The 23,103-nt window shown below is 46.2% G+C and overlaps 1 protein-coding gene across 1 annotated transcript in view; it reads left to right on the top strand.

Moving 5' to 3' along the window:
• Usp14 (ubiquitin specific protease 14) overlaps nt 1–22,810 on the top strand; it is a 34,049-nt gene extending 11,239 nt beyond the window's left edge. Inside the window, exons 5-16 of the mRNA XM_077641133.1 lie at nt 564–667; nt 3,143–3,341; nt 4,320–4,468; nt 9,819–9,901; nt 11,210–11,241; nt 11,343–11,408; nt 13,225–13,317; nt 14,172–14,297; nt 17,593–17,668; nt 20,329–20,436; nt 21,731–21,805; nt 22,308–22,810. Of these exons, the coding sequence (XP_077497259.1) occupies nt 564–667; nt 3,143–3,341; nt 4,320–4,468; nt 9,819–9,901; nt 11,210–11,241; nt 11,343–11,408; nt 13,225–13,317; nt 14,172–14,297; nt 17,593–17,668; nt 20,329–20,436; nt 21,731–21,805; nt 22,308–22,372 (1,176 nt within the window). The 3' untranslated portion in view covers nt 22,373–22,810. The remainder of the gene's footprint in view (nt 1–563; nt 668–3,142; nt 3,342–4,319; nt 4,469–9,818; nt 9,902–11,209; nt 11,242–11,342; nt 11,409–13,224; nt 13,318–14,171; nt 14,298–17,592; nt 17,669–20,328; nt 20,437–21,730; nt 21,806–22,307) is intronic.
• The last annotated feature ends 293 nt before the right edge of the window (nt 22,811–23,103 follow it).

The raw sequence follows: 23,103 nt of genomic DNA, 5'->3' as shown, positions 1-23,103 counted from the left end.
GTTCATAAGATGGCCACCTTCATGTTTTACGATAGCTCTGGTGCAAATTTTCTTCTCCTTGTTTTGTAAGTATGAGCACTTTATAATCCTTAATATATGGCTTTGTATATATATATAGAGCTCTTATGACAGGAATGAGTCGAAAGCAGTATAACTGAGACCCTTAAACCAGTGTTGAGTCATGATATGGAGATTTTAGATGCAGTTTTTCCATCTAAGCATCGGGTGTTGTGCAATAAAATCTTAAAACTTTACCATTTTCTCTCTTTTTGGATACCAATTTTCACCCGAAGACGATGCACAAGACAATGGGCGGCTTTCAAAAATGCCGCCATTCACATACCATTTTCTGAGCCAGACAGGGTCAAGCTGTTTGGATGAATGTAAACTCTTTGCATAATATTGTAATCAGAGCCTTATCTCGAGTCCTTCAGGCAACTGCGGGCTCTCTTTGTCATTAAGGTAACTTTGCCATTGCTATGCCAGGCTTTGGACAAGTGCCACAACTGGTTCAGGGCATTTTGTGGGCTCTGCTCAGCTTCGCTGCTTCGTCTCTTCTGCAGCTGGAACTGCCGGCTGGCCTGACCAATCTGGGCAACACGTGCTACATGAACGCCACGGTCCAGTGCCTTCTCGCCGTACCTGAGCTGAAGGATGCGCTCAAGAAGTGAGTGTGGAGAGAGGTGGCACCTCCATTTGCCAGTAGCTCCTGGGCAAATTTGCACCTGGCGTGCAAATTCTACTCTCATTGCTTTGCTCTGATGAGTGCTGGGCCTTCCCCTCTTTTGAGTGTTCACTTGATTGCCTGTTTGATCCTGTTAAAGGACATTGGAGTGAATGGAAAGGTAATGTTACAAGGAGTACAGAATTAAAGCTAAAGAAGGAACAAGGTGATGAATTGGGGCTGTAAAGTTCCTCAGAGTTTCCTTTAGTTCTGTTGCTCACACAGTGATGTCTCAGTGCACAAGTCGGCATGCAATTACTGAACAGTTGTTTGCTGCTCTTAGCATGAACCCTTTCAGGCATTGAATTTCATTGATGATGGAAAGCCCTTGAGGGTTATTATCTTCTGTGCATTATAATGTGCCATTCTGTGGCCAACATTGAATGTCTGTGCAGAACTAAATGGAGGTTCATGAACTCATTGAGATGCTTGAAGGCTTTAGTGACGTCCTTGAAGCTGTCTGTATAAGTTTTTGTTTTTCATGAACCCCTCTATCTTTTTTTGGCTGATGACATGACCTTATAGTTGAATCAGGTGTTTTCGGATATGTACAGATACTTGTGTGATTGAGCATCATTTCGGGTTGACTCAGTGCCATTTTGGACAATTTTTCTTGTGTGCCTTTGCACATTTTCTTCTGGTCTTTGGCGTGCTGTGGTGACTCAGTGGCTTTGGCTGCTGATCCCAAAGTTGCAGGTTCAGTCCCAGCTGTGGAAGCCTTGTTTCAGTGCAGGTGAAATACAAAAACACCTGTGTGCTGTGCAAAGTCAGTGCTTGTGAAAGAACCCAAGGTATAAGTTAATCCCGGAGCCCTCCTCTACAGCATCCCTCATGGCTCATCTGTCGCTTCATCGCGTGATGATGCATTTGACATCAGTACCTGACTGGTTGAGGTGGTAAAAATAAAAGCCGACCATCATCTGCAAGACTGGCCCCAGGAAGAATGAATTTACAAGCTAGATGGATGAGTGCCGTCATTTTTTATGTGTACACAGCATCAACAAAGACAAGTGGCAGGGTCGACTGTGTTGTTTTTCTGAAGGATACCAACACCAGTCCTCTTGGCAGGCAGAATTTGCGCAGAGGAAACCTTGGCAAGTAATGATGCCGAAAGCATTTACTGTGCAAAATGGACCATTTCAGAGGGAAGTTTCCAGACTTCTAAAATTCTTTTGTGACTCTGAACTGGTCCACAACTTGTGATGGTAACACCTAGATACTTTCCCAGGTGCCAACATGAAGGGTCAGCAGGGTGTACTTGGGGACACAGCTGGGCAGCAAATAGTTAACCTTATTCAGTATTCGTTTTAGTTGTCTCTGTGGTGGACCATTTGCAAGCAGCATAATGCAAAGCTAGTTCTGCCAGTAGATAACAGGCTGAACCATTCACAAAATGCAATCTCAGCACACTAGAAAGCATTGCGGAAGGGTGAGCCCTTAAGAGATAGCCTTGTATATTTAAAACCAGATGAAATGCTGCACTGTAAGAACAGAGTGCATGCTCAGCTAAACCGAACCTTAAAGCTGCACAACGTGGCGCTAGAGCAATGGGAGGTGACACTAGCCAGCGTCACCCTGGAAGACCAGGGGGCGCTTTACTCTATTTCAAACATCATGTGCAACGCTGTCAGAGCTAGCGCTCTTCTTTGCGCTGCCTGCATCCGCGACCAAAAAGTAGTGCATTATTTGTGGTGAGCAAAACATAGTAAATGCTTTCCCTGTAGGCTTACCACATGACACATTTGTCATGATCTTGATTAAATGCACTCTTATTGCTGACAACACGCTGTCGCTTCCTCGTGCCATAGACCACTCGCGCACAGAACAAGCGCGGAGTATTTTCCCATCCGGACTTCTTCCATACTTTTCACAGCGTTGCACCTGATGTATGAAACGGAGTATAGTCGCCATCGCCAAAGTGTCGGCGGATGCCACTGGAGTCTTGGACTGGGAACCCCACCCACAACCCGCTCCGGTCTACTTTTTACAAATTAATGTTTATTCTCCCTATCGTCTGCCAGATTGTAAGTGATGCAGTATTTTCCATGGATTGCTGTTTTGCGTGTGTATGCAAGCTAAATTTATGTGCAGTCTGTGCGCGAGATGTCCCTTGCCCTCGAAACACTTCATCTTATGCTCCCCTTAACTGCTGATTGCCGGCCTTTACTTTCGTGTGCCCTCAATGCATATAGGGTGAACAACCACTGTGGGGGGCCTTGCCAGAAAGAGCTCATCAATGACTCTGCCACAGTAGGACGCTTATGTGCTCAGCTTGGCTTCGACTTTGCTTTGTGGACTAAAATGCTGTAAGGCTGGAAAAATGCCAGCTCATTTAGAACTGCTGCTAATCAGTGCTGTGGTAGATATATGCTCATGTGAGTGATGGCTGTGTTCACTTTGTCCCCCTACCATTTACAGGTTCCAGGGGGAGCTGGTGCTGTCGCGGCCTGTGCGCCCCCAGTCGGTGGCCGCTGCGCTGCGTGACCTGCAGTCCCTGATGGAGCGGTCGGCTGTGGTTCCCCCGGTGGTGCTACTGCAGGTGCTGCACCTGGCCTTCCCCCAGTTTGCCGAGAGGGCCTCCTCCTCATCCTCGGACCAGCCAGGATTCGCCCAGCAGGTACTTCAACTTGAGATTGGGAGAACCCATAGGAACCCCGCGGTTCAGGAATTGTTTATGGAAAGGGAAAAAAATTCTCTGCTAGTTTCCTGTATGAGCTTCCAAGCTATGAAAGGATGCAAACAAAATTACTACCCTCTAATAGTTTGTCAGTAGTGCTCCTACATTGCTGAAATGTAAGAAGACGCAAGTTTATTAAGAAAAAATGATAATGCGTTCAGCTGTAAGTGCAGCAGTATGGCCACCAAAATTTCCGGCTGCTACATTAGTGAGTTATCTTCCTGCAGGTCTCCCGAAATTCTGATAGCTTGTACCTTGAACTTGTCTTGACAGATGTGTTGGAAAAGCTGTTTCTGCAATAATGCAAGGAATTCATATACATCTACAAGCATAAATGAAGACTGTTCAAGTTTTTACAGCCTGTATCGGACGTCATACAGCAGCCATTGCAAGATTAATGTGTCCATTGTTTGGGCGCAAAAAAGTAAAGGTCATGAATAAGGCTGTTGGCGTTGCTTCATTATTTTCAGTGACACAACACAAACTAAGCTTCAAGAGACTCATTAGCAGCTGTCGAACCTGAGTCTTGATCAATAAATTGCCTTGACAGAGGTGTCAAATATGTTGGTTTCACTTCAGAAGGAGAGCAGCTTAAACGTCATGCCCATGGCTACTCATGTAACACTTCTGCGCAATGTGAATGACAGCTTTCATATGAGCAAGTTTATTGGCTGCACATTGTAAATTGCTTCTAAGAAATAGTTGCTCTCAACACGTGAAAAATGAAAAAATAGAAACATCTATGTAATTTTGTAGTTTGGGACTGACTACTTTAAAGATGCATCCTGTATTGTCATTTGGGAAGGCTGGTCTACAGCCATCCACATCACTTCTTTTCTCTCGGGGAAGGCGAAGGGTTTTAAGTTTTGGAAACGAATTGCTTGAATTTGATGTGCTGAGCGCACGAAAACTGCCCAGGATGCCAACGAGTGCTGGACGGAGGTGGTGCGGATGCTTCAGCAGAAGCTGCCACCCATTGACCAGCCAGCCTCGGAGACAGCGCCCCCTCCCACACAGAAGTACAGCAACTTTGTCGACCAGTACTTCGGCGGCGTCTTTGACGTCACGTATCCTTCTCCGCTGCCTGCCATTCTTGCTCGCTGCCACTCCTGTCATCGTGCTTGTTGTGATCTAGTGTTCCTCGCAGTATAAAGGGCCATGGTGTCACATTATGTAAGTGGCACTACTTGTGTATGCCTATTTGCTTTTACAGAATACAGTGCAAAGCATTGCCGCTTTGTTGCACAAGGCCTTAGCCTATCACACCCAACAAGCGCTCCTCAGTGTAGTGTAGAGGGGCGCGGTGCAACCCTTGCACGGTTGCAACGTCCTCTGCCGCATTTTCTGCTTCCTGCGTGAACATATTGCAACATACCATATTTACTCGCATCTAGGCCGACCCCGATTCTAAGCCGACCCCCTAAAGTCCGAAGCCAACAAAAATATATATATATATATATATATTACCTCGAATGTAGGTTGAACAAAAAAGAGAGGACAGCATTCACAAAATGCAAACAGCATTTATTGAATCTGAACGTGCAGAGCTCATTCAGCGTCGTCATCGCTGCTAGACTCGTCGCTGTGTTCCTTGTCACTGTCACCTTCAAACAGTGCACTATCTTCGGTACCGTCAAGCGCATTAGATATGCTGCACTTTTTAAAGGCGCGCACGATCAAAGTACCTGGGATGTCGTCCCAGCCCGCCAGCTGCGATAGCGATGCACATTTGATGCAGCCCGTTGCCGTTAGCATGTGGTCTTCGTCAGTCAACCAGTCCGTGTAATATTCCCGCAGACGATCCTTGAAAGGTTTGTTGATGCAGACATCAAGTGGCTGCAACTGGCCCGTCATGCCGCCCGGTATGACAGCGAGGTCCATGTTCGCTTGGGTGAGCGCAGCCTTCACGTTGTCGGTCAAGTGCCCACGGTAAGAGTCGACGACAAGGAGCGATTTCTTTGTCAAAAGGGCTTCTGGACGCCGCCGCACACAATCTTAACCCACTCTTCCACCATCGCACCCGTCATCCACCTGTTCTCATTTGCCCGCACAATGACATTTCTTGGGAAAGTTTCTCGAGCAGGCAGTGTCTTCCTTTTAAATATCATATAAGGAGGGAGTTTACGTCCATCTGTTGTGCAGCACAGCATCACAGTTGCGCGCTGCTTCTCGTAGCCCGCAGAGCGCACCTTCACCTCTTTGGCACCCTTTTCATTCACGGTGTATGCCACTGGCATATCAAAATACACAGCCGTCTGGTCAGCGTTGCCGATTTGCCCAAGGTTGTAGCTGGCCGCTTCTTTCTTTCGCAGCACATAGCGCTGGAAAGCTATCAGCTTTTCTTCGAAATCACTTGGCAGCTTCTGGGTGATTGAAATGCGACGTCGGAGGCTGAAACCGAAGTGCTTCATGAATTTCTGAAGCCAGCCCCGGCTGGCTTTGAAATCCTGTGGCGTTAGGCCTTGCTTTCTCGAAAGTTTCCTAGCTTTCGCTTGGAGCACTTCTGTTGTGACTGGAAGGGCAGCTGCTCTCTGCATCCGAACAAAGTCGGCCAAAAGTGTCTCCCCTTCGTGGTGACGACCTTCCTTTAGTCCGCTAAATGTCATCCTCGTTGCGGCGTACACAAAAAGCTGCTGTCGTTGTCCCCTCCAACGACGGACGTTTTTCTCGACGCCGAAGTCCCGCCCGGCTTGACGGTTCGACGATGCCTCTGCGGCTGTCACAACTTTTCGCTTGAAAGCGGCACTGTAGTGGCATCTCCTGCTTGGTGCCATCGCGATAACACCACACCGCGCACTGATGCGGCCAACACGACACAGGTCAAAATGGCGACCTCGCTTGTGAACGATTGGCCACTGGCACGGCTAGTAGCGGCTGCGATACTGACCTTTCTAGATGGCGCTAGCTATGCACCATAATCTTAGCTGGCCGTAGAGTTTGGAATATGATTATTTGAAAAAAACTATCGGCGTAGATTCGCATAAATACGGTACTTGTTTCATTGCTTCAAGGAGGAATGCTGAAGCCACAAAGGACACATCTTAGTTTGGAGTGGGCCACGAGGCATGAGGCCAGCACGTTCAGGGTAGTGTGTGCGTGCAGTCCCGTTCCCATGGTGGACTCCGCAAGCAGCCCCCAAAAGACTCCAATATATCTGGACGTTGAGACATCAACTGCTGATTCATGGCTGACTCAAGTTGCGAGTAGCAGTTTTGTGATAGATCTTAATGCTGATTCGAACATAACCAGCCATGCACCTGTGCGACATTTAAGGGGCTCACAATGTTTGCGCAAGGAATTTTCTCACTCGTGCAAGGCAGTGGTTCGTTTTTCACACCCTCCAATGTGTGCCGTCTGAAACGGAGTGACTATGGGTGTGTCTGCCTGTTGCCGCATTCACCGCAGTCGCTCATGCGCAGGTGGTTGCAGTGCACGTTCTATGACAGCTATCTGTATATGCATTTAGGAAGTCATTATGCAGCAGCTGGTGCAAACTGAGCACAACCCCTCGTGCCTGCCCCCACTGTACCCTCCTCCTCCACCTCCCACCTTAAGCTTCCACCTTTCTTTCTTCCACCGCTACACCCCCCTCTGCCTTTTCATTCTCACCCTTTCTTCGTTATTGCCCTACTTTCATCCTTCGCCGTGCTCTGCCAGTTCACCGTGCTCTTCGCATTGGTATAGTTCTGCCAGTTCCCCATGCTCTTCCCTTTGCTATTGCTCTGCCGGTTCCCTGTGCTCTTCGCAATGCTATAGCTCTACCAGTTCCCCGTGCTCTTCCCTTTGCTATTGCTCTGTCGGTTCACCGTGCTCTTCGCATTGGTATAGCTCTGCCAGTTCCCCGTGCTTTTCCCTTTGGTATTGCTCTGCCAGTTCGCCGTGCTCTTCGCATTGGTATAGCTCTGCCAGTTCCCCGTGCTCTTCCCTTTGCTATTGCTCTGCCGGTTCACCGTGCTCTTCGCATTGGTATAACTCAGCCAGTTCCCCGTGCTCTTCCTTTTGCTATTGCTCTGCCGGTTCTCCGTGCTCTTCGCATTGGTATAGCTCTGCCAGTTCACCGTGCTCTTCCCTTTGCTATTGCTCTGCCGGTTCACCGTGCTCTTCGCATTGCTATAGCTCTGCCAGTTCCCGGTGCTCTTCCCTTTGCTATTGCTCTGCCGGTTCACCGTGCTCATCGCATTGATATAGCGCTGCCAGTTCCCCGTGCTCTTCCCTTTGCTATTGCTCTGCCGGTTCGCCGTGCTCTTCACATTGCTGTAGCTCAGCCAGTTCCCCATGCTCTTCCATTTGCTATTGCTCTGCCAGTTTGCCGTGCTTTTCGCTTTACTATTGTTCTGCTGGTTCGCCATGCTCTTCAGTTTGCTGTAGTTATGCTGGTTACGTGGGCAGTGGCGCGCAACCAGGAACCAGCGCATAGGAGCAGTGCTGTTTAAGGGGGGACGCGGCTTTCAACTCGCGGAAAATGGTCAAAAAAGCGATTTTTTGAAATATTTATTTTCTGCTTTTACAAGTCATATTTTGTGTGATTACAAATTTTCATCGTCGAAAACCATCAAGAAGTGCGCCAAATCATTGTTTTGATGATCAAGGGTGGCGGAAAATTTCTTCCAAGTAGCGAAAAAACGCCGCTTTTCAAGCCCCGATCTCTCGGCAACCGCCCAACGTAGCGCGGCCATCTTGGTCTCTATGGAAAGCGCGTTCCTCCGACTTCAAATTTCCCGCTTCAGCGGTCTCCTCAGAGCGGAAACAAACGCATAGAAAGCAAAAGTTTCACGGGTCGCGCGGTGATTTCCGATTGGCTCCGCACGTCACGTGACAGCAGCGCGCTGCGCAATTGGTCTCCTTGGCGGGTGCGTCGTCTGCTACGCGTGCCTCTCGACTCTGCGGCTCCGCTGCTCGTCGTGTACGATGGGGTTTAGTCATTTGAGCAGAGAACCTCGGCTTGCCGCGACTGTCTCTTGCGCAGAGCTTAGTTTCGAATACGGATTACGCGGCTGCCATGTTCGTCAGGACGCGCGGAGCATAGTTTCGGAAGCGGCTTTCACTGGCGGGTCATGGGTCGGCGACCTCTGAAGTACAAGACGGCGCGTGCCTATGGCACCGAAAGCACTTCAATCTCGAGGCAGCGAAAGCAAAAGGCAGCGAAAGCACTTCAATCTCGAGGCAAGGCATCCAAGAAGCCCCGTGTTAAAAAGGACACAAGACTACAACCCCGGTGCCTTTTGATGAGTGAAATACAAGGTGCAACTTCGGAAGCCATTTTCTCAAAACTGTTTTTTTTTTGTCATTTGCTCTGATGGTTCCGCTGATTTCTTCGCGACCACTGGGGCTATTTTGATATGGTTTTTTTTCGCTGCATTCCTTGAGAAATGTTTCAGGTCGTGACATTCTTGGTTTTCCGGCATCCCGTTTGCTGACTTCCTGATTCGGCTAGTTGTTCACTGTTTAGGTGCCCATTGTAATGTCTGCTCATAAAATATTAAAACTAAAAACTTTTACATTGTAAATAAAAAAATCTAAGAATGTCACGACCTCATCCATTCATTTTGGAATGCAACACACTTTGAAGAAGTCTTCTATCTTATTTTGTAAGTCGCTCAAGCCTGGTACAAGATGAAAAGGAGGAAAATTTTTTAAATAATAAAGTTGTTAAGATATCAGTTTGAATTTATATGGTGATATCACAGAAACATTACCAGTAACCCTGCCAATTTTTTATCAGAATCCATGAAGAAATAGGAAAGTTGATCCCGAATGCCACGTCCCCCCTTAATCATTTCACTGAGATAAAACTGGCTTGAAAAGAAATCGCTAATTTTCCTTCATGTTTTGTCTACAAGCGACAATATTAGCTCATATATTTTAGTGGCTGTCATGCATTTATAACGTCTGCAGCCACCATGTCACGTCATGAATATCAAACATTTGTCTGACCAGCAGATCATGCCACGAATCGTGCTGCAAACCAACAAATAATTCCACACTAGCACGCTGCTACAAACGCTGCTGTCTGCTGCACTGTGCGTAATTCATACGGTTCAGTACAACGTGTGTTGCGCAATAGTGCATTTTCCAGTGGTGATGGCCTAGCAGTCCGAGAGAGACAACGTGCACAAAAGTGGTGCTGTGCATTAGCAAGACAAACACAGATGCAGGACACAGGACAAGCACTTCTTCCACCTCTGTGTTTGTATATTGTCATTGTGGGTCACCGCATTTTGAAACTATCTAGCCTGCCTATAAGTTCTGTTGAGCCACAGAACTGACTTTGCAGAAACTATGTCCGATGTAGGCCCCCCCCCCCCCCCCCCCCCCCCCCCTGTCCCAGTTCTTCGTTTATGCCCCGCCCCATGCACCACAGCAACATCTTCGTCCTTAGTGTTTTTCCTCCTTGACTGGAACTGTGGAACGACACAGGTTGAAGTGCATGGAGTCTGAGGAGGAGCCCGAGACAAAGACGAAGGAGCACTTCCTGCAGCTGAGCTGTTTCATCTCCCAGGGTGAGTGTGTGGCTTAGAACACAAGAATCTCAAAGCGGAGGCTTAAGGGACACCTGTGCCATCCTACGGGGCCGGACAGATGGAATAGGTTGCTGTGCGAAAACTGGCCTGTCACTCTTGTGGTGCGAGAAAAACAGCTGTCATTTTTACTGTCAGGAGCTGGGGGCATAATGTGCCTTCATTCCTGTGTCGCATTTTTCCTGAGCACAAGTTCTGTGATATTGGTACGTGCAGCCAACTAGCCTGCACCATCGCAGTGCCAGCAAAAAAAATGGTGCCTTGCTGTGTGTGCATTGTTTGGGAAGACCAGTGAAGATGCTCTTTGTTCGTGTAATTGATGATGGTGGTGACAGGTGTGGGGAAAGTATGGAATGAAGGAAGAGAAACGCTGGTAGCTGCCACCTGAAACCTGAACAGTCAGTCATAGCTCCCACCTGACTTGGTGTAAAGGAGGCACCGGGAAAAAAATAAACCGTGATAAGCATGCAACAAGGATAACAGTAAAGATAATATTTAGATATGACACCCCTTTCACCAGTTGCTGGCGATGCATTCCCATGTGCGGCTGTCAAATACTGCGAATCAATATTCAAAAGTTTGAAAGATCCCAATTGAACGGCAGCATGCCTCCTCCAGTGTTTGATCTCACCAAAAAATGCGTAGCATATTTTTGCTTGCAATAACAGTGCCAGTTTTTCCGTACTCCTGCGGAGGATTACTGCGGCTGTAGTGAGACATTGCTGATTCTGTAGATGTTGAAGGTGTCTGCCAAACTTTAATAGAAAGGCGTTCTTCTGTTGTGCGTTCCTCGAAATGAAGCTTCTTCACACATGGCAACAGCTATGGGCCGTCCAGCAGGTCCTCGGAACACTCGAAAGGCAGGGACCCAGCGAGCCGGCAACGGCGAGCGGAGACCCGCGCCGAGTAACGGCAACCTCGTAGACGACGTAGGCTCTCATCGGGGCGCGCGAGCGCCCAACTGCAGGCACAAATAAAGTTTGCTCCAATCCAAAATCACGCATGGCACAGTGCGCAGTCTCCGACGAGGGGTTTCTCACGATGCTACCGGAGCTCCGATATGTGCATCGTGCCAGTTGGCAGCGCGGAAGTCCCAGTAGTCAACCTGTGCAGCATTTGTTTGTTTTTTATTTATTCATTTTGTTCGTTCATGAAGTTCGGGTGTGGACCTAAGTGACTTGTTGACCACCATGCACATAATCTGAATAAATTTCTGACCTCCTTTGAGTCTTGAATTGTTGAGAGTATTGACCGTGTTACAATTGCCACATTTCCTCCTTGTCATTTCAGACGTCAAGTACATGATGGCTGGCCTTAAAAGTGTGAGTGACGAGAAATTTCGTGCTTTTCGTCTGTCACCTTCGGTTTTCTCTTCACTTCACATATCCTGACTTGTCTTGCCTTTTCTTTTTGAACGATGCAGAAACTGTCCGAAACCATAAACAAGATGTCGCCCACGTTGAATAAGGACTGTGAATACAAGAAAACAGTGAGTATTGCACACTCTTCTTCCTTGATATCAATGCTGTGTGTTCAGAATCATTGTCTGTAATGTCCTGTATTGTGCTGAAGGCCTTGCCTTCAAGAATGCAACTTTAATCAGGGCTTCTCCTGCTCTGCAGTGAAATTTTTCAGCATGCTCTGGGTGTGCTGTAAAAAACTGGGTGGGAGAAAGTTTTGTGCTGCGGTGGACTTAGTTGGGATGATGATAGGCAAAGCTTGAAGCCTGAATTAGGTGCTCAATCTGCGGGTAAAGCAGTGCCACTAGGAGCACTAAAACAGGAGTGTAGCAGCAACATGTCTTACTTAGCACCGTCATGCCCTTTCAGATTTTCAGCTGTACAGCATCTCATGTCTACACCTAATCTGAAGTGACAAGGTAGACCAATATTTTTCAACATCAGGTTCAAAATGCAATGCTGTCAGCCTCCTCTTGCTCACCTATAACCTGTGTGATGTGAAGAAGCAGCTGGGGAAGGACTTGCCCATCTTCCCTGTTGGTGACGGCATTGAGGCTGTCAATATGGTCTTACTTGCATGGCATGGGAGGGCCCTCATCCAGCACCTTACTTCACTGTCTCAAGAACTTTCACCTTGCACTGAAGACCAAGCACCTCCAAAACCTCTTGCTGTTGCTCCTAATCCAGAACATCCATGACATGCTGGGAGAAGGGAGATAAAAATGCTGCTAGAGTAGTGCACCGTGCGTTTGAAGGGAAATTCTGCTCTCTTTTCCAAACTTTCTACTTCTTTGACTGGAGTAATTTGTCGGAAGCGAACAAGCTGCTGTGAATGGTAGGGAAAAGAAATGAACGCACTGAATGGGGGCTTTTTTCTGACTTTATTTGGAATAACACCGTACATTGAATTGGACAATAGACATTGAATACCTATTAAGCACTGGACATTCCATTTGTGTGCGTATGTACACTCGCCGTCAAGTTTATGGAACACAACTTTGCCAAAGAAGTTTAATTCTTTTGCATCTAAGAGACGTTCCTTCATTTTAACTGTGCAGTGTGTAATTAGTGGACTCGGGATTAGTTTTCAGTATGTCTAATCCAGATTGTGTGGAAATGCTGTGAGGTAATCATTTTTTTTTCTCTCTCTAATACTGTGTTCCATAAACTTCTATAAAAATTTTTCATAAAAAAAAAAACTTCTGACTGCTGGCATACACACCACAAGAAAGTAAGCCAATAAGGCCAGCCTATCAGATGCACGCAAGAAAACATCTTCTCCATAAACAAGGGACATGAGTAAAACAACTATGCATTTTTTGCTAAAATCTTTTATCGCCTAGACTTGGACTGTTCCATTTCTCAAGACAGTTTGCTGAGGCAGTTTAGGTTTGTTGGCCAAGCACTGAATGTAATGTTAAAGTGGGCTTGATCTTCATGTGTTTCTGGCTTTATTATTACTTTCTTAGCTGCTGTTACAGATCAGTCAAGTGCAGTTTTCTAAAAACAGCATATCCATGGGGTAGCATTTGTGTACATAAAGATCTGCGGAAAAGAAAATGCTTTTTTTTTATGCGCATCTGAACTTGAGGAATGTTCCCTTATGTCAAAATACTTTATCATCCATCCCTTTGCAGCATTATGCCAGCTCCACTGCAGTGAACTGAAGACTTTAATTTCTTTTTCTATTCCTCGTTCTCTTTTCCTTGTTAACACCTTATCAACAAGTACAGCTGGTATCTCAGTCTTAGGTAGGGCTCCTGGGTATGGTGAAGAAGTTCCAGTTCCAGTTAATTATTAGCTGACATAGCAGTAGAATGATTCATAATTTCTTCCTGTCCTCAGAGCACAATCAGCAGGCTTCCTGCATACCTGACGATCCAGTTTGTCCGGTTCTTCTACAAGGAGAAGGGCGCTGTCAACGCCAAGATCCTCAAGGTCTGTATTGGTGACAGCTGGCCAGACTGTGCTTTGCGCCTATCGTGTGGTGCTTCTTTTTCTTTCTCTTCTTGTTACTCCTGAGATGATAGCCTCTGTTTTCCATTTTTCTTTCCGTTACTCTTGAGCTTATGCTGTCTAGTCCACTTGGGATAATTACCCGACTTAAATATGAAAGAAAAAAAATTCAGTGACGAATACAATTCTCTCTAATGCGAATTTGAGCACAGCTCTTTAGGTGTTTTCTTTTTTACGTCCACACCATGTGTTATGTGAAGAACTAAAGTTATTAAGGTACAAGAGTGGCACAACAGATAGCGCTACTGTGGCTTGATTGACAACTATGGTGCTCATTCCGAGTGCTGCCGCCAACTCAGACTTCACTTTCCTCGTGTTTCTGATGTACCATCCTCCTTCGCTTCCTCCTTGCGCTCCCTTTGCTATCACTCTTCCGCGCTCTGTTTCGCCAGCGAGGCATGCCACTCAACCCTGGAACGGGCGCCTAAGAGCTATGCTTTAAAAAAAGAAAGTCTATGCTGGTGCACATGCGGTGCCTCCTGGAGCTCTGGTTTTCTTATCGTAATTTTTTACATGCATGGTTATTTGTTGTCACAATAAATTGCAGCACTGTCTTTGTATGTCAAGCAGCTTGCGAGGCGCAGACCAGCAACCTTATGTGCTCTCATGTTTGCGGTTACAGAGCCTAGAGCATGTCTCCTTGTTTCCAACTCTATCTGAGTCTGTGCCATGAATTGTTTTCTACATCCATCTCTAGGTTAGCAAACACGTGGCACCATCTATGGTGTCAATTGTGCATGGTGACCTCATCTCTCCGACTCCCACATGCTGTGCAGGACATCAAGTTCCCAATCCAGCTGGACGTGTTTGAGCTGTGCTCGGAGGAGCTCCAGCAGAAGCTGGTCCCCATGCGAACAAAGTTCAAGGAGTTTGAGGACCGCAAGATGGATGATGTACAGAAGGTGCGAGCGTGTGCGAATGTCCGAGCTATTCCTTTAGTTAGGGGGTCCAGAACGCTCTTCATATGCTGCAAGTAGGCTTGTGCAAATAGCAGTTTCTTTTTAGTTTGAAGCAAATAGTAATTTTTTTTTCGAATAATATCGAAGTGAATATTCCAGCACACAAAAAAATGTTGAACAGCACAGTAGGATTGTTTTAAAAGGACATCTTGCTGAGCAAGTTGGTAACCGTACATCTTTGGTTACAGGCGCGAAAAACAGACACAACACAAGGCAGAATGACGGACGGAGCACACATGCCATACATGGCATTTTTCCAGCACACATGGCACATGAAAAAAAAAAGAGATTGCATAGAAGATTTTTTTTGCACTCATTGATGCCATGTCAGCCTTTTGAAAAAATGACCATAAGAAATTGATAGGCAATTCGACATGCACGCAGTGCTGAGCTATTTTTTGGAGGTGGGACCTATTTATGGGACCTCCGGCTGCTGGTCTTAAAGGAGTAGACACCTGATTTTGTTGGCATGTTTTTTTCTTTTCAATGATGTGGAAGACACTACTACGCATGAATCACCATGTGGTATTCTCCAACGACCACTAAATAATTTATAATTAAATTTTTCTGTCATGCTGTTTCAGTTTCAAACAGCCGAACGATGGCTGTGACATCAAAGTGTGGTTATATGTCACGTGAGGCATGAAAAAACAGCAATATAAATGCTGGTACATCCTTGTAATTCACTACAGTGCTGAAGCCAGCCACCACCAAGATCCGGAATGACAACGAATGTAGGAGCAGCGATTATATTGCAGCTTTACAATGTTTCACACGACCTATAGCTACACTTTGACGTGGCAGTCATCATTTGGCTGTTGAAACCAAAACAGCACAGGAAAAAAATTCGATTTAAATTCTTTAGCTGTCGTAGGAGAATACCACGTGGTGATCTATGTATAATAAATACCTTACGCATCATTACAAAGAAGAAAACACGCACCCATGGACACGTGTGAGGCATGAGCACCCAGCACCATCGCATGTAAGGTGTCAGAAAGCGGGCACCCATCTCTTTATGCCTCATGCTGGCTCGCACCCATGTTCGCACTGTCAAGCTTGATTAACGAATTTTTCGTGTGGGAGAGCGGCTGTGGCACCTGCAGTCAGCTCAGACTCGTCCCATGAAAGTCGAGGGAACCCCGCGTCCTCCAAATGCTGTACACTGCCGTGCCAGCTCCAGCAGGTGCACAGAAAAGGTAGCGTGGGTGCCAGCGTCTGCTTGCGTCTGGTTTTGCCCGCATGTGCAGACTGTCTTTGGCATGTGCACACCACGTACACCCAGGATGTGCACATGAAGTTGGGGGTTCTTGCTGCTTGCACACCGCAATGCCATTTTATAGGATGTGCTTTGAACTGAAACAATACGAAGCAAGCGTTCTAGAAACCTTCACTTGAGATACATACAACCTTTGTCCGTAAAGTTTCGAGACTGATTTATTTTATTCTATAGAAATGATTGATTTATTTTCTTCTATAGAAATGATTCCCCAAAACAAATGTTGGTGCATATGTGTCGTGCCATCTTTTCGGGCTAACCTGAGCTGTTTATGTTAATTGCTGTGGCAGCGGCTAGATGGCACTACATGTAGAAAAATACGTTGTCGCTAGTCGTCTGCGCATTCTACTGAGAGTGAATGTGGAAAGATGGACGCCCACCTCGAACAGCGTGTAAACATAAAATTCTGTGTGAAGCTTGGCAAGACAACCACACAGACGTATGAGCTCCTTTGTGACGCTTACGGCAATGAGATGTTATCGCGGGCGCGAGTTTTCGAGTGGCACAAGGGGTTCCTTTCGGGGAGAACGGCGGTGGAAGACGACACAAGGCAGGGGCGCCTTTCAATCTCTCGGAATGAAAACAATGTGGCTCGGATCAGGGAAATCGTACAGCAAGACTGCGCCATTACAGTCCGCATGCTATCAGATGCTCTCGGCATTAGTAAGACAACATGCCACCAAATTTTGCATGAGAACTTGGGGAAACGAAAGCTGAATGCCAAGCTCATACCGCACTCCCTCACACAGGACCAGAAAGACACGCGATCATCAGTGAGCGCTGATTTGCTCTCCGAGGCACAGTAGGATGCTGCATTCGTCGACAACATCATTGCTGAAGATGAAACATGGTGTTTTTAATACGATCCTCAAACATAGAGGCAGAGCATCGAATGGCGGTCCACAAGCTCTCAGCTGTCGAGAAAGGTGCGCCGACAGAAGATCAAAACAAAGACGATGCTGATAGTTTTTCTGTCGTACACCACGAGTTGTCCCACAAGGGCAGATGGTGAATCGGGAGTTTTATGTCCGCGTGCCCTAACACATGCGTGATGCACTGCGACGCCTTCGCCCTGACTTATAGGCATCTGGACAATGGAGCCTTCTTCACGATAACGCAAGGCCGCACACTGTTCTCAGCGTGACAAAATTTCTCGCCAAGCACAGCATTACTGTACTTCCCCATCCGCCATACTCGGCTGACCTCTCCTTATGCAATTTTTTCCTGTTTCCTCGTGTTAAGAGAGCCCTAAAAGGTCGCTGGATTGTGAGCGTGGAGGCCATTCAAGACACCACGACAAAGGAGCTGACAGCCCTGCCAAAAGAAGCGTTTTCCAGCTTTTTCCAAGACCTCAAGAAGCGTTCGAAGCTGTGTATAGACTGTAAGGGAGACTATTTCGAAGAGGTGCTGCGCAAATGATTTGAATGTTAAAAGCGTTTTTTTTAATTCACTCAGTCTCGGAACTTTATGGACAAAGGTTGTACGTCGAGATTTCAGATAACAAATGTTTGGATTGAATCAAATAACAAATACTGTAATATTCGACCAAATATGCTAAATTATTGAATATTCACACGAGCCTAGCAATAGGTGAACCAGTTCATAATCTCATTAGATTATACTGTTACGAACATTTTGGCCAAACACAGCCCCTATACACTGTAGGGAACATACACTCTAGATTCAAAGACCGCCTGCCATTCTGATGTGCTTCTTTCATCTCTCTGTCATCTTTTTATGGATCATTTAGTGTTGTTCTGGCTTAAAACTGTGGCAAGGATAGATGACTGCCCTTGGCTAATTTTTGTTTTGTGTCACAAATGTCAGCGGCTGCTGCAATGGGTGTACAAGCACGTAACTCGTAATGTGACAGTAGCATCGAAGCAGACTGAGCCTTTTATGAGAAACCCTCATCCTTTGCATTCTATCATCATTCCTCTTTCCCGTCTTGCGCTGCAGCTCAAACTTCAGCACCCGGACGATGCAAACAAGCCACACAAGGAGACCAAACAGGAGCCATTTTCCTTTGCAGATGGTAAGCTGGAATCCATTAGCAGTCTGTTGTGGCAGATGTTTGCTTCAGTGTATTGGTACTGAAAAGTTAGGCACACGCCTACAAACGCAGTTTCTTGTTGCCATTAGTGCTGTACAGCGTTTTATGTGTGCTGTGCTCTGTGAATGCTTGCACGGCACGACGTAGTACACAGGTGGCAGTTTCCATCCAGGTTAGCGGTGTAATATTTCTCACATCACTGTGTTCTTGTTTGGTTCGTATCATTTTTGCACCTTTGTTCACATGTGCCAGTGCTCTGTGCAGAGATAGCTTTTCCCTGAGTACAGTCGGGAGTAAAAAACATAAGCACAAGTGACCAATCACTGGTGCAAAGTAATCTCTTCTCATGGTGCTCTGGTTCGCGAGAACACTCATAAGATTGGTAGGCCTTCCCCAATCCTCAGACTTGTGGGAGGTACCGCGGAGAAGTCATCGCCTGCAAAGAATTCTTTTTTCTTTTTTTTCTGTCCAGCCGGTCGTCGGTCACACGTGCTGAAGCTTTTTACTTGTGGCAATACCTATGCATTATATAGTACCTACCTTGATGCATGTCCTTATTTTAAATCGAAGCTAACCTTTGCCTGTTAGTTTGAAAGAGGTATGGAGCTCTGTGTGCTATAGTTCTGTAATTAAATAAAAAGGTGGAACTTGTGCTCACTTGGTTTTATGCGAGGCATATGCAAAGCCCCATTTGTTCCATGGTAGGTGCTTTTTTGACGGCCTATGGGCGGCATTCCGCCAGCTTCGCACAGCAGGCTTAAAAAATGGAAGTGAATTTTGTGGCAAAACTCCACATCTGTGTATCTCCTTCATGCCATCAGAGTCAGAGTAAAAAAAAAAAAAGTGGCAATCGTATCTTCTGCAGGTTTCTCAACCAGCATCAACACTTGGCCGTTTAGTCGCAAGTACTGCAGCCGTAGGGGTTATGCTCATGTAGGGGTATTTCGATGTCATCCTATGTGAATTCACCAAGTTCCCGTGTGGTGTGCGGGGCAGCACCTAGCATTTTACACTTATATGTGCTCTTTGCAGTGAATTAGGCAGGAGTATTTCTGTTTGTATACTTTGTGGACACCATGGCAATGCATCTTTTCTGGAGTCTTCTTTCTGTTTCCTTCTTGTTCCTTTTTGGTCAGCAGGTACTATGGGCCACGGTAAGTTTCACAAAAGTTTTAACTGATTAGCTTAAATATAGTACTCCAAATGCAAACTATCCTATCTGGTATATAACCACCTTTATGCCTTGAATCAGATTATATCGAAGTGGTTATACAAGTGAAGCCACAATGACTACTTTTCAAAGCAGCACGTTCACTACCTCTGCAGGAAATAACTATCTTCCATTAAGGAAGATAGTTAACTTCATCCATTAAGGAACAGTTCTAGCATTGCTGATGTCTTTGTCTGTCGTTTTTTTCCTGCCTGCTTCAGCTAGGCTGTGCAGTGTTGATTACTACTGGACCTGACCTCGACTGATTCTGTTATTTCTCAAATTTGCTGTCCGTGTAAGGAGACATGACCTGAAATGAGCAGTCAGTTGCAATACTGACTAGAACGACAGAGATGATACTGGAGTAAAATTAAAATATCAAAATTATCTCGTCTAGGAGAGAACTTTTCTTGGATGATCCATTTCCCTTGGTCATCGAAAAAACACTTCATAGACTGCTTACCATCAGGCCAGATTCAATAGTGAACGTGTGAAATTAAGTGTCAACACATTCTTTGCACTACAGCGCAAGTCTATGGTGGGGTGTTATTGCATGACGAGTCATCATGTATTTCACATGAACTGCACCAGATGCTCATGCAGGTGCATGTGTCAACACTGAAGTATATTCTTTTTAGTTTAAGATGTGACTTATGCCAGCAGGACACTGCGGTCTGTTTTGCTCTCCAAGCCTCGTTCTCTCTTTCTCATTCAACTGGTACAGAGTATGGAATGTGAAGTGAGCAAATAAAGTCAACATTTTGTACATTCAGAATAAACTTGGGAGTTAATTTGTACGTGCAGCTAGCAGTTTCTGTAATGCCTGTGGGCGTGCAGTTCAGAGCAAAATGAAAAGTTCACGGCAACAATACGGAAACCCTAATTTTTGAGACCGGTGAAAACTGCGGTGTGCAGAGGAGACCAAAAAAGTCGCGCTACAGTCCCTGGAGAGAAAGGGCGGGCTATTGTAGTGCTTTGAAGGCTTAAAGTTGAGTAAAGGTGAGGGCCTTTGCACCATCTACTGATTTGCTATACCAATATAGAATCCCTGACAAGTTTGGCCTAAAGAAGACGGCATTCACGTTTATGGCTGCCAACTTGTTATTTTTAATTTCCGTGCAAGGACTTCTACATTGTGTATGATTGTAAAGCATCAGTTTCTGGTCTCCTTTTCTGCGACCTTATGCCTTCAAATCGAAGATGTATTCTGTTGAAGTTTGGAGCAGGGTCTGGAAGGCAGCTGATCAGAAGTGTTCGCAACAAATTCGTCGCTCAGCGAGCCAAGTGCTTTCAGCCACGGTTTCTATTCAGTGCCCACTAGACAATACTCTTGGCGTCCTCTGCAGGGGCAGTGACGTGGTCCAGCTTGTGCGATCTGTCTAGTGCTGGTGGTACAACTCACCCTGTTTCTCCCTTTCTCGTTTCTGCATAGACCCTGGCTCCAACAACAGCGGTTTCTACTCACTCCAGGCCGTGCTGACGCACAAGGGCCGGTCCACATCCAGTGGCCACTACGTGGCCTGGATCCGCCGGAAGGAAGGTCAGTAGCGGGCAGTCCTAGTACAAGGAGGTCTGCAGCACCAATTGGCCAGCGGCACCAAAGGGTTTGCAACCCCTGTGCTAAGGCACGGCTCAGACCTAAGTTCTTTAATCATTTGCGGTGCGGAACTTTTACCCGTTTTACGGCTGTTCCGGTTCGAAACTTTTTCACGAGTTTTGGGCACCACAAAGGAAAACAAGAACTGTTTATTTTTATTTCTATATAAACTGGTGTTCTTTATGTGCCCGAGTCTTTGAACTGTGCAGCACATGCTTTAAAAAAATGGCACATCATGCATGGTGCGATACGCACAATTCAACCACGAAAAAGCTTGTCTGGCAGTGCCCGACAGCACACGAGAATGGTCGTATTGCATTGTTTCAAGGGGCCCAACTAGGGACCGCAAAGGGTTAATGTATTTCTTGCTGGCCTCCCTGGGCGTCCCTCATAGCCAGAGTTGCTTTAATAAAACGTTAAACCCCGTAAACGAAACCCAACCAATCCTGGCCTCCCTCCCTCTGTCAGAGTGAAGTGCGACATGGCTGCCAAACTTGGTGGGAGTGATTAGTGCAGAGGAACACCTGCAGTAAAAGTTTGATTCCAATGGGTGAACCCCGAAAAAAACCACGGAGTTGTTCTTACTGTACGGCTACTTGCCTTTGGACTGGTTCTAGAATGCAGAGAGGAGGAGTCTGCGGGTCAGGAAAAACGTACTTTGCGTTCATAAGGCTCTCGCTCTGCATGGAACGCGTCAATGACTTCCCTCTGTCAGAATGACATATTCAGAATTGGGACAAGTGCTAGCGCTGAAATCAAGCATGTGAAGTAAATTGCTCATTTCTTTCAATTCTCATATCTCCAGAGTGGCTGCATAGAAACCTGGTGTGTGGTTGCATAGAGTATGAACGGATGAAACAGCACGGAAAAGTGGTTTACTCAGGTTTTCTCAAATTGTCTTGTACATCAACAGAAAATGTCCACTTATGGCTTGCACGTCCCGTTCATCGCTGTGGTAACCTTGACAGTCATCGGTTATCAAAATGGCCACGAGGGTTTTGCCAGGAAGGCGATACAGAAACGGCCCATTCTTGGCAGCCGGCATGGATGGGAATGTGTGGACTCTGATGTGATTAGGGCAGTTTATCAGGTTACTGTTGTTCCTCTGGTTTTGTCAACGCAGCAACAGTTTCTTCAAGGCCCATCAAAGGGATTCACATGCACACTGGGAATAAATTTGTAGAGCAGTGCACAGAACACTTGAGCGTTTATGCGCGTCATGCATTTTCCGTTGCAGATGAGTGGTTCAAGTGCGACGACGACAAGGTGTCCGTGGTCACAACAGACGAGATCCTCAAGCTGTCTGGTGGAGGTGGGTACATGCGTCAATCTACTAGCAAGATGCAATCTACTGAAGCTGTGCAAATGTCGTGGCTATGAAGAAAGCTAAAAATAAATTGCTAGTTACTGCCAGATGGATTCTTTTGGATTGCAAAGCATATTTTTACGACAATGTTCTTTCATGCTCAGCTTTTGTTTGTACTGATACCGTACAAACCACTGCTACTTCTACTGTGCAGAAGGTGTGAACTGGTAGACGAAAACGCTGAAGCGGCAAAAAATAATCGTAATAATTGCCTGAGGAAAACAGCAGTGAGCTAAATGTAGCCATTCAAGCACTAATAAGAAAAAGCGTTTCAACGCGCTTTGGATGTAACAAGGCTTGTGTTTGCGATTTGTTCATGCATCATCTCCAAACGCTTTTGGGCACAGTGCGGTGGAGACGAGGCCAGCAAAGGAGAGCATTGACATGCAAGCGATTTTGAGCAAGGACATTGCACAAATGAAACAACCGCTTTTTTAAATCTTTACAGGTGACTGGCACACGGCGTACGTGCTCCTGTATGGGCCCCGCATTCTCGAAGTGGAAGCGGATTGATCAACGGGCTGCTAGGAGATCCGGCTTTTCAAGATGCCTTTTCTATCATCGCCACCACCATCACAACCACTGCTGCCTCTTCCCTCTCCAGTGTCACGCCTGCCACGCCTTTCTGCTTTATTTTTTATCAAATCATTCTTTGAGGAATTTCGTAAAAGACTGCGTGATTCCGACAGCTGTCAAATTAATAGTCATAAAGAAAAAGGGGTCTGTTACTGCGTGTAGGCAGGCTTTTGCGGCTGGCTTTTCATGCGACTAGTGTGAGAGACATGGTATGAAAGATGACTGGTGTGGGGCTGCATTGGAAGTAATGGGAGGGAGTTGGACATTTTTTGGCATGTGTGTGCGTGCTTGATGTGGAGGATGCATTATATAATGTAAGGAGAAGTTATTAAAACAAAGTTTGACTACGAAGGCTAAACAGCCTTCATTGATGGATCTGGTGTCCTCTTATTAATGTGGTTTTCATTTGTCCTTTTTTTCTTCTTCAGTCAACAATGCTTGTTTCGCCAGAGAGATAATGCTGTTTGCATTGTTGTGGGGGGAGGAACTGCTGTGTTCCCTCTTCAAGCTCTACATAATTTTGTCTTGGCCGAAGGGGTAATTTTGTTTTCTTCTGATTCTGCAAGCACTGTAGTTTGCAACCTGAATAGGCACCCAAAATCAGTGAGCAGAGTTGTTGATGCAAACGTGCAACAGTCTAGTGCCATCATCAATTTATTTTCTTTATT

The sequence above is a fragment of the Amblyomma americanum genome, chromosome 10 (genome assembly GCF_052857255.1).
Source record: "Amblyomma americanum isolate KBUSLIRL-KWMA chromosome 10, ASM5285725v1, whole genome shotgun sequence".
In the NCBI taxonomy this organism is placed as follows: Eukaryota; Metazoa; Arthropoda; class Arachnida; order Ixodida; family Ixodidae; genus Amblyomma; species Amblyomma americanum.
This window is presented reverse-complemented; position numbering and strand designations above follow the sequence as displayed.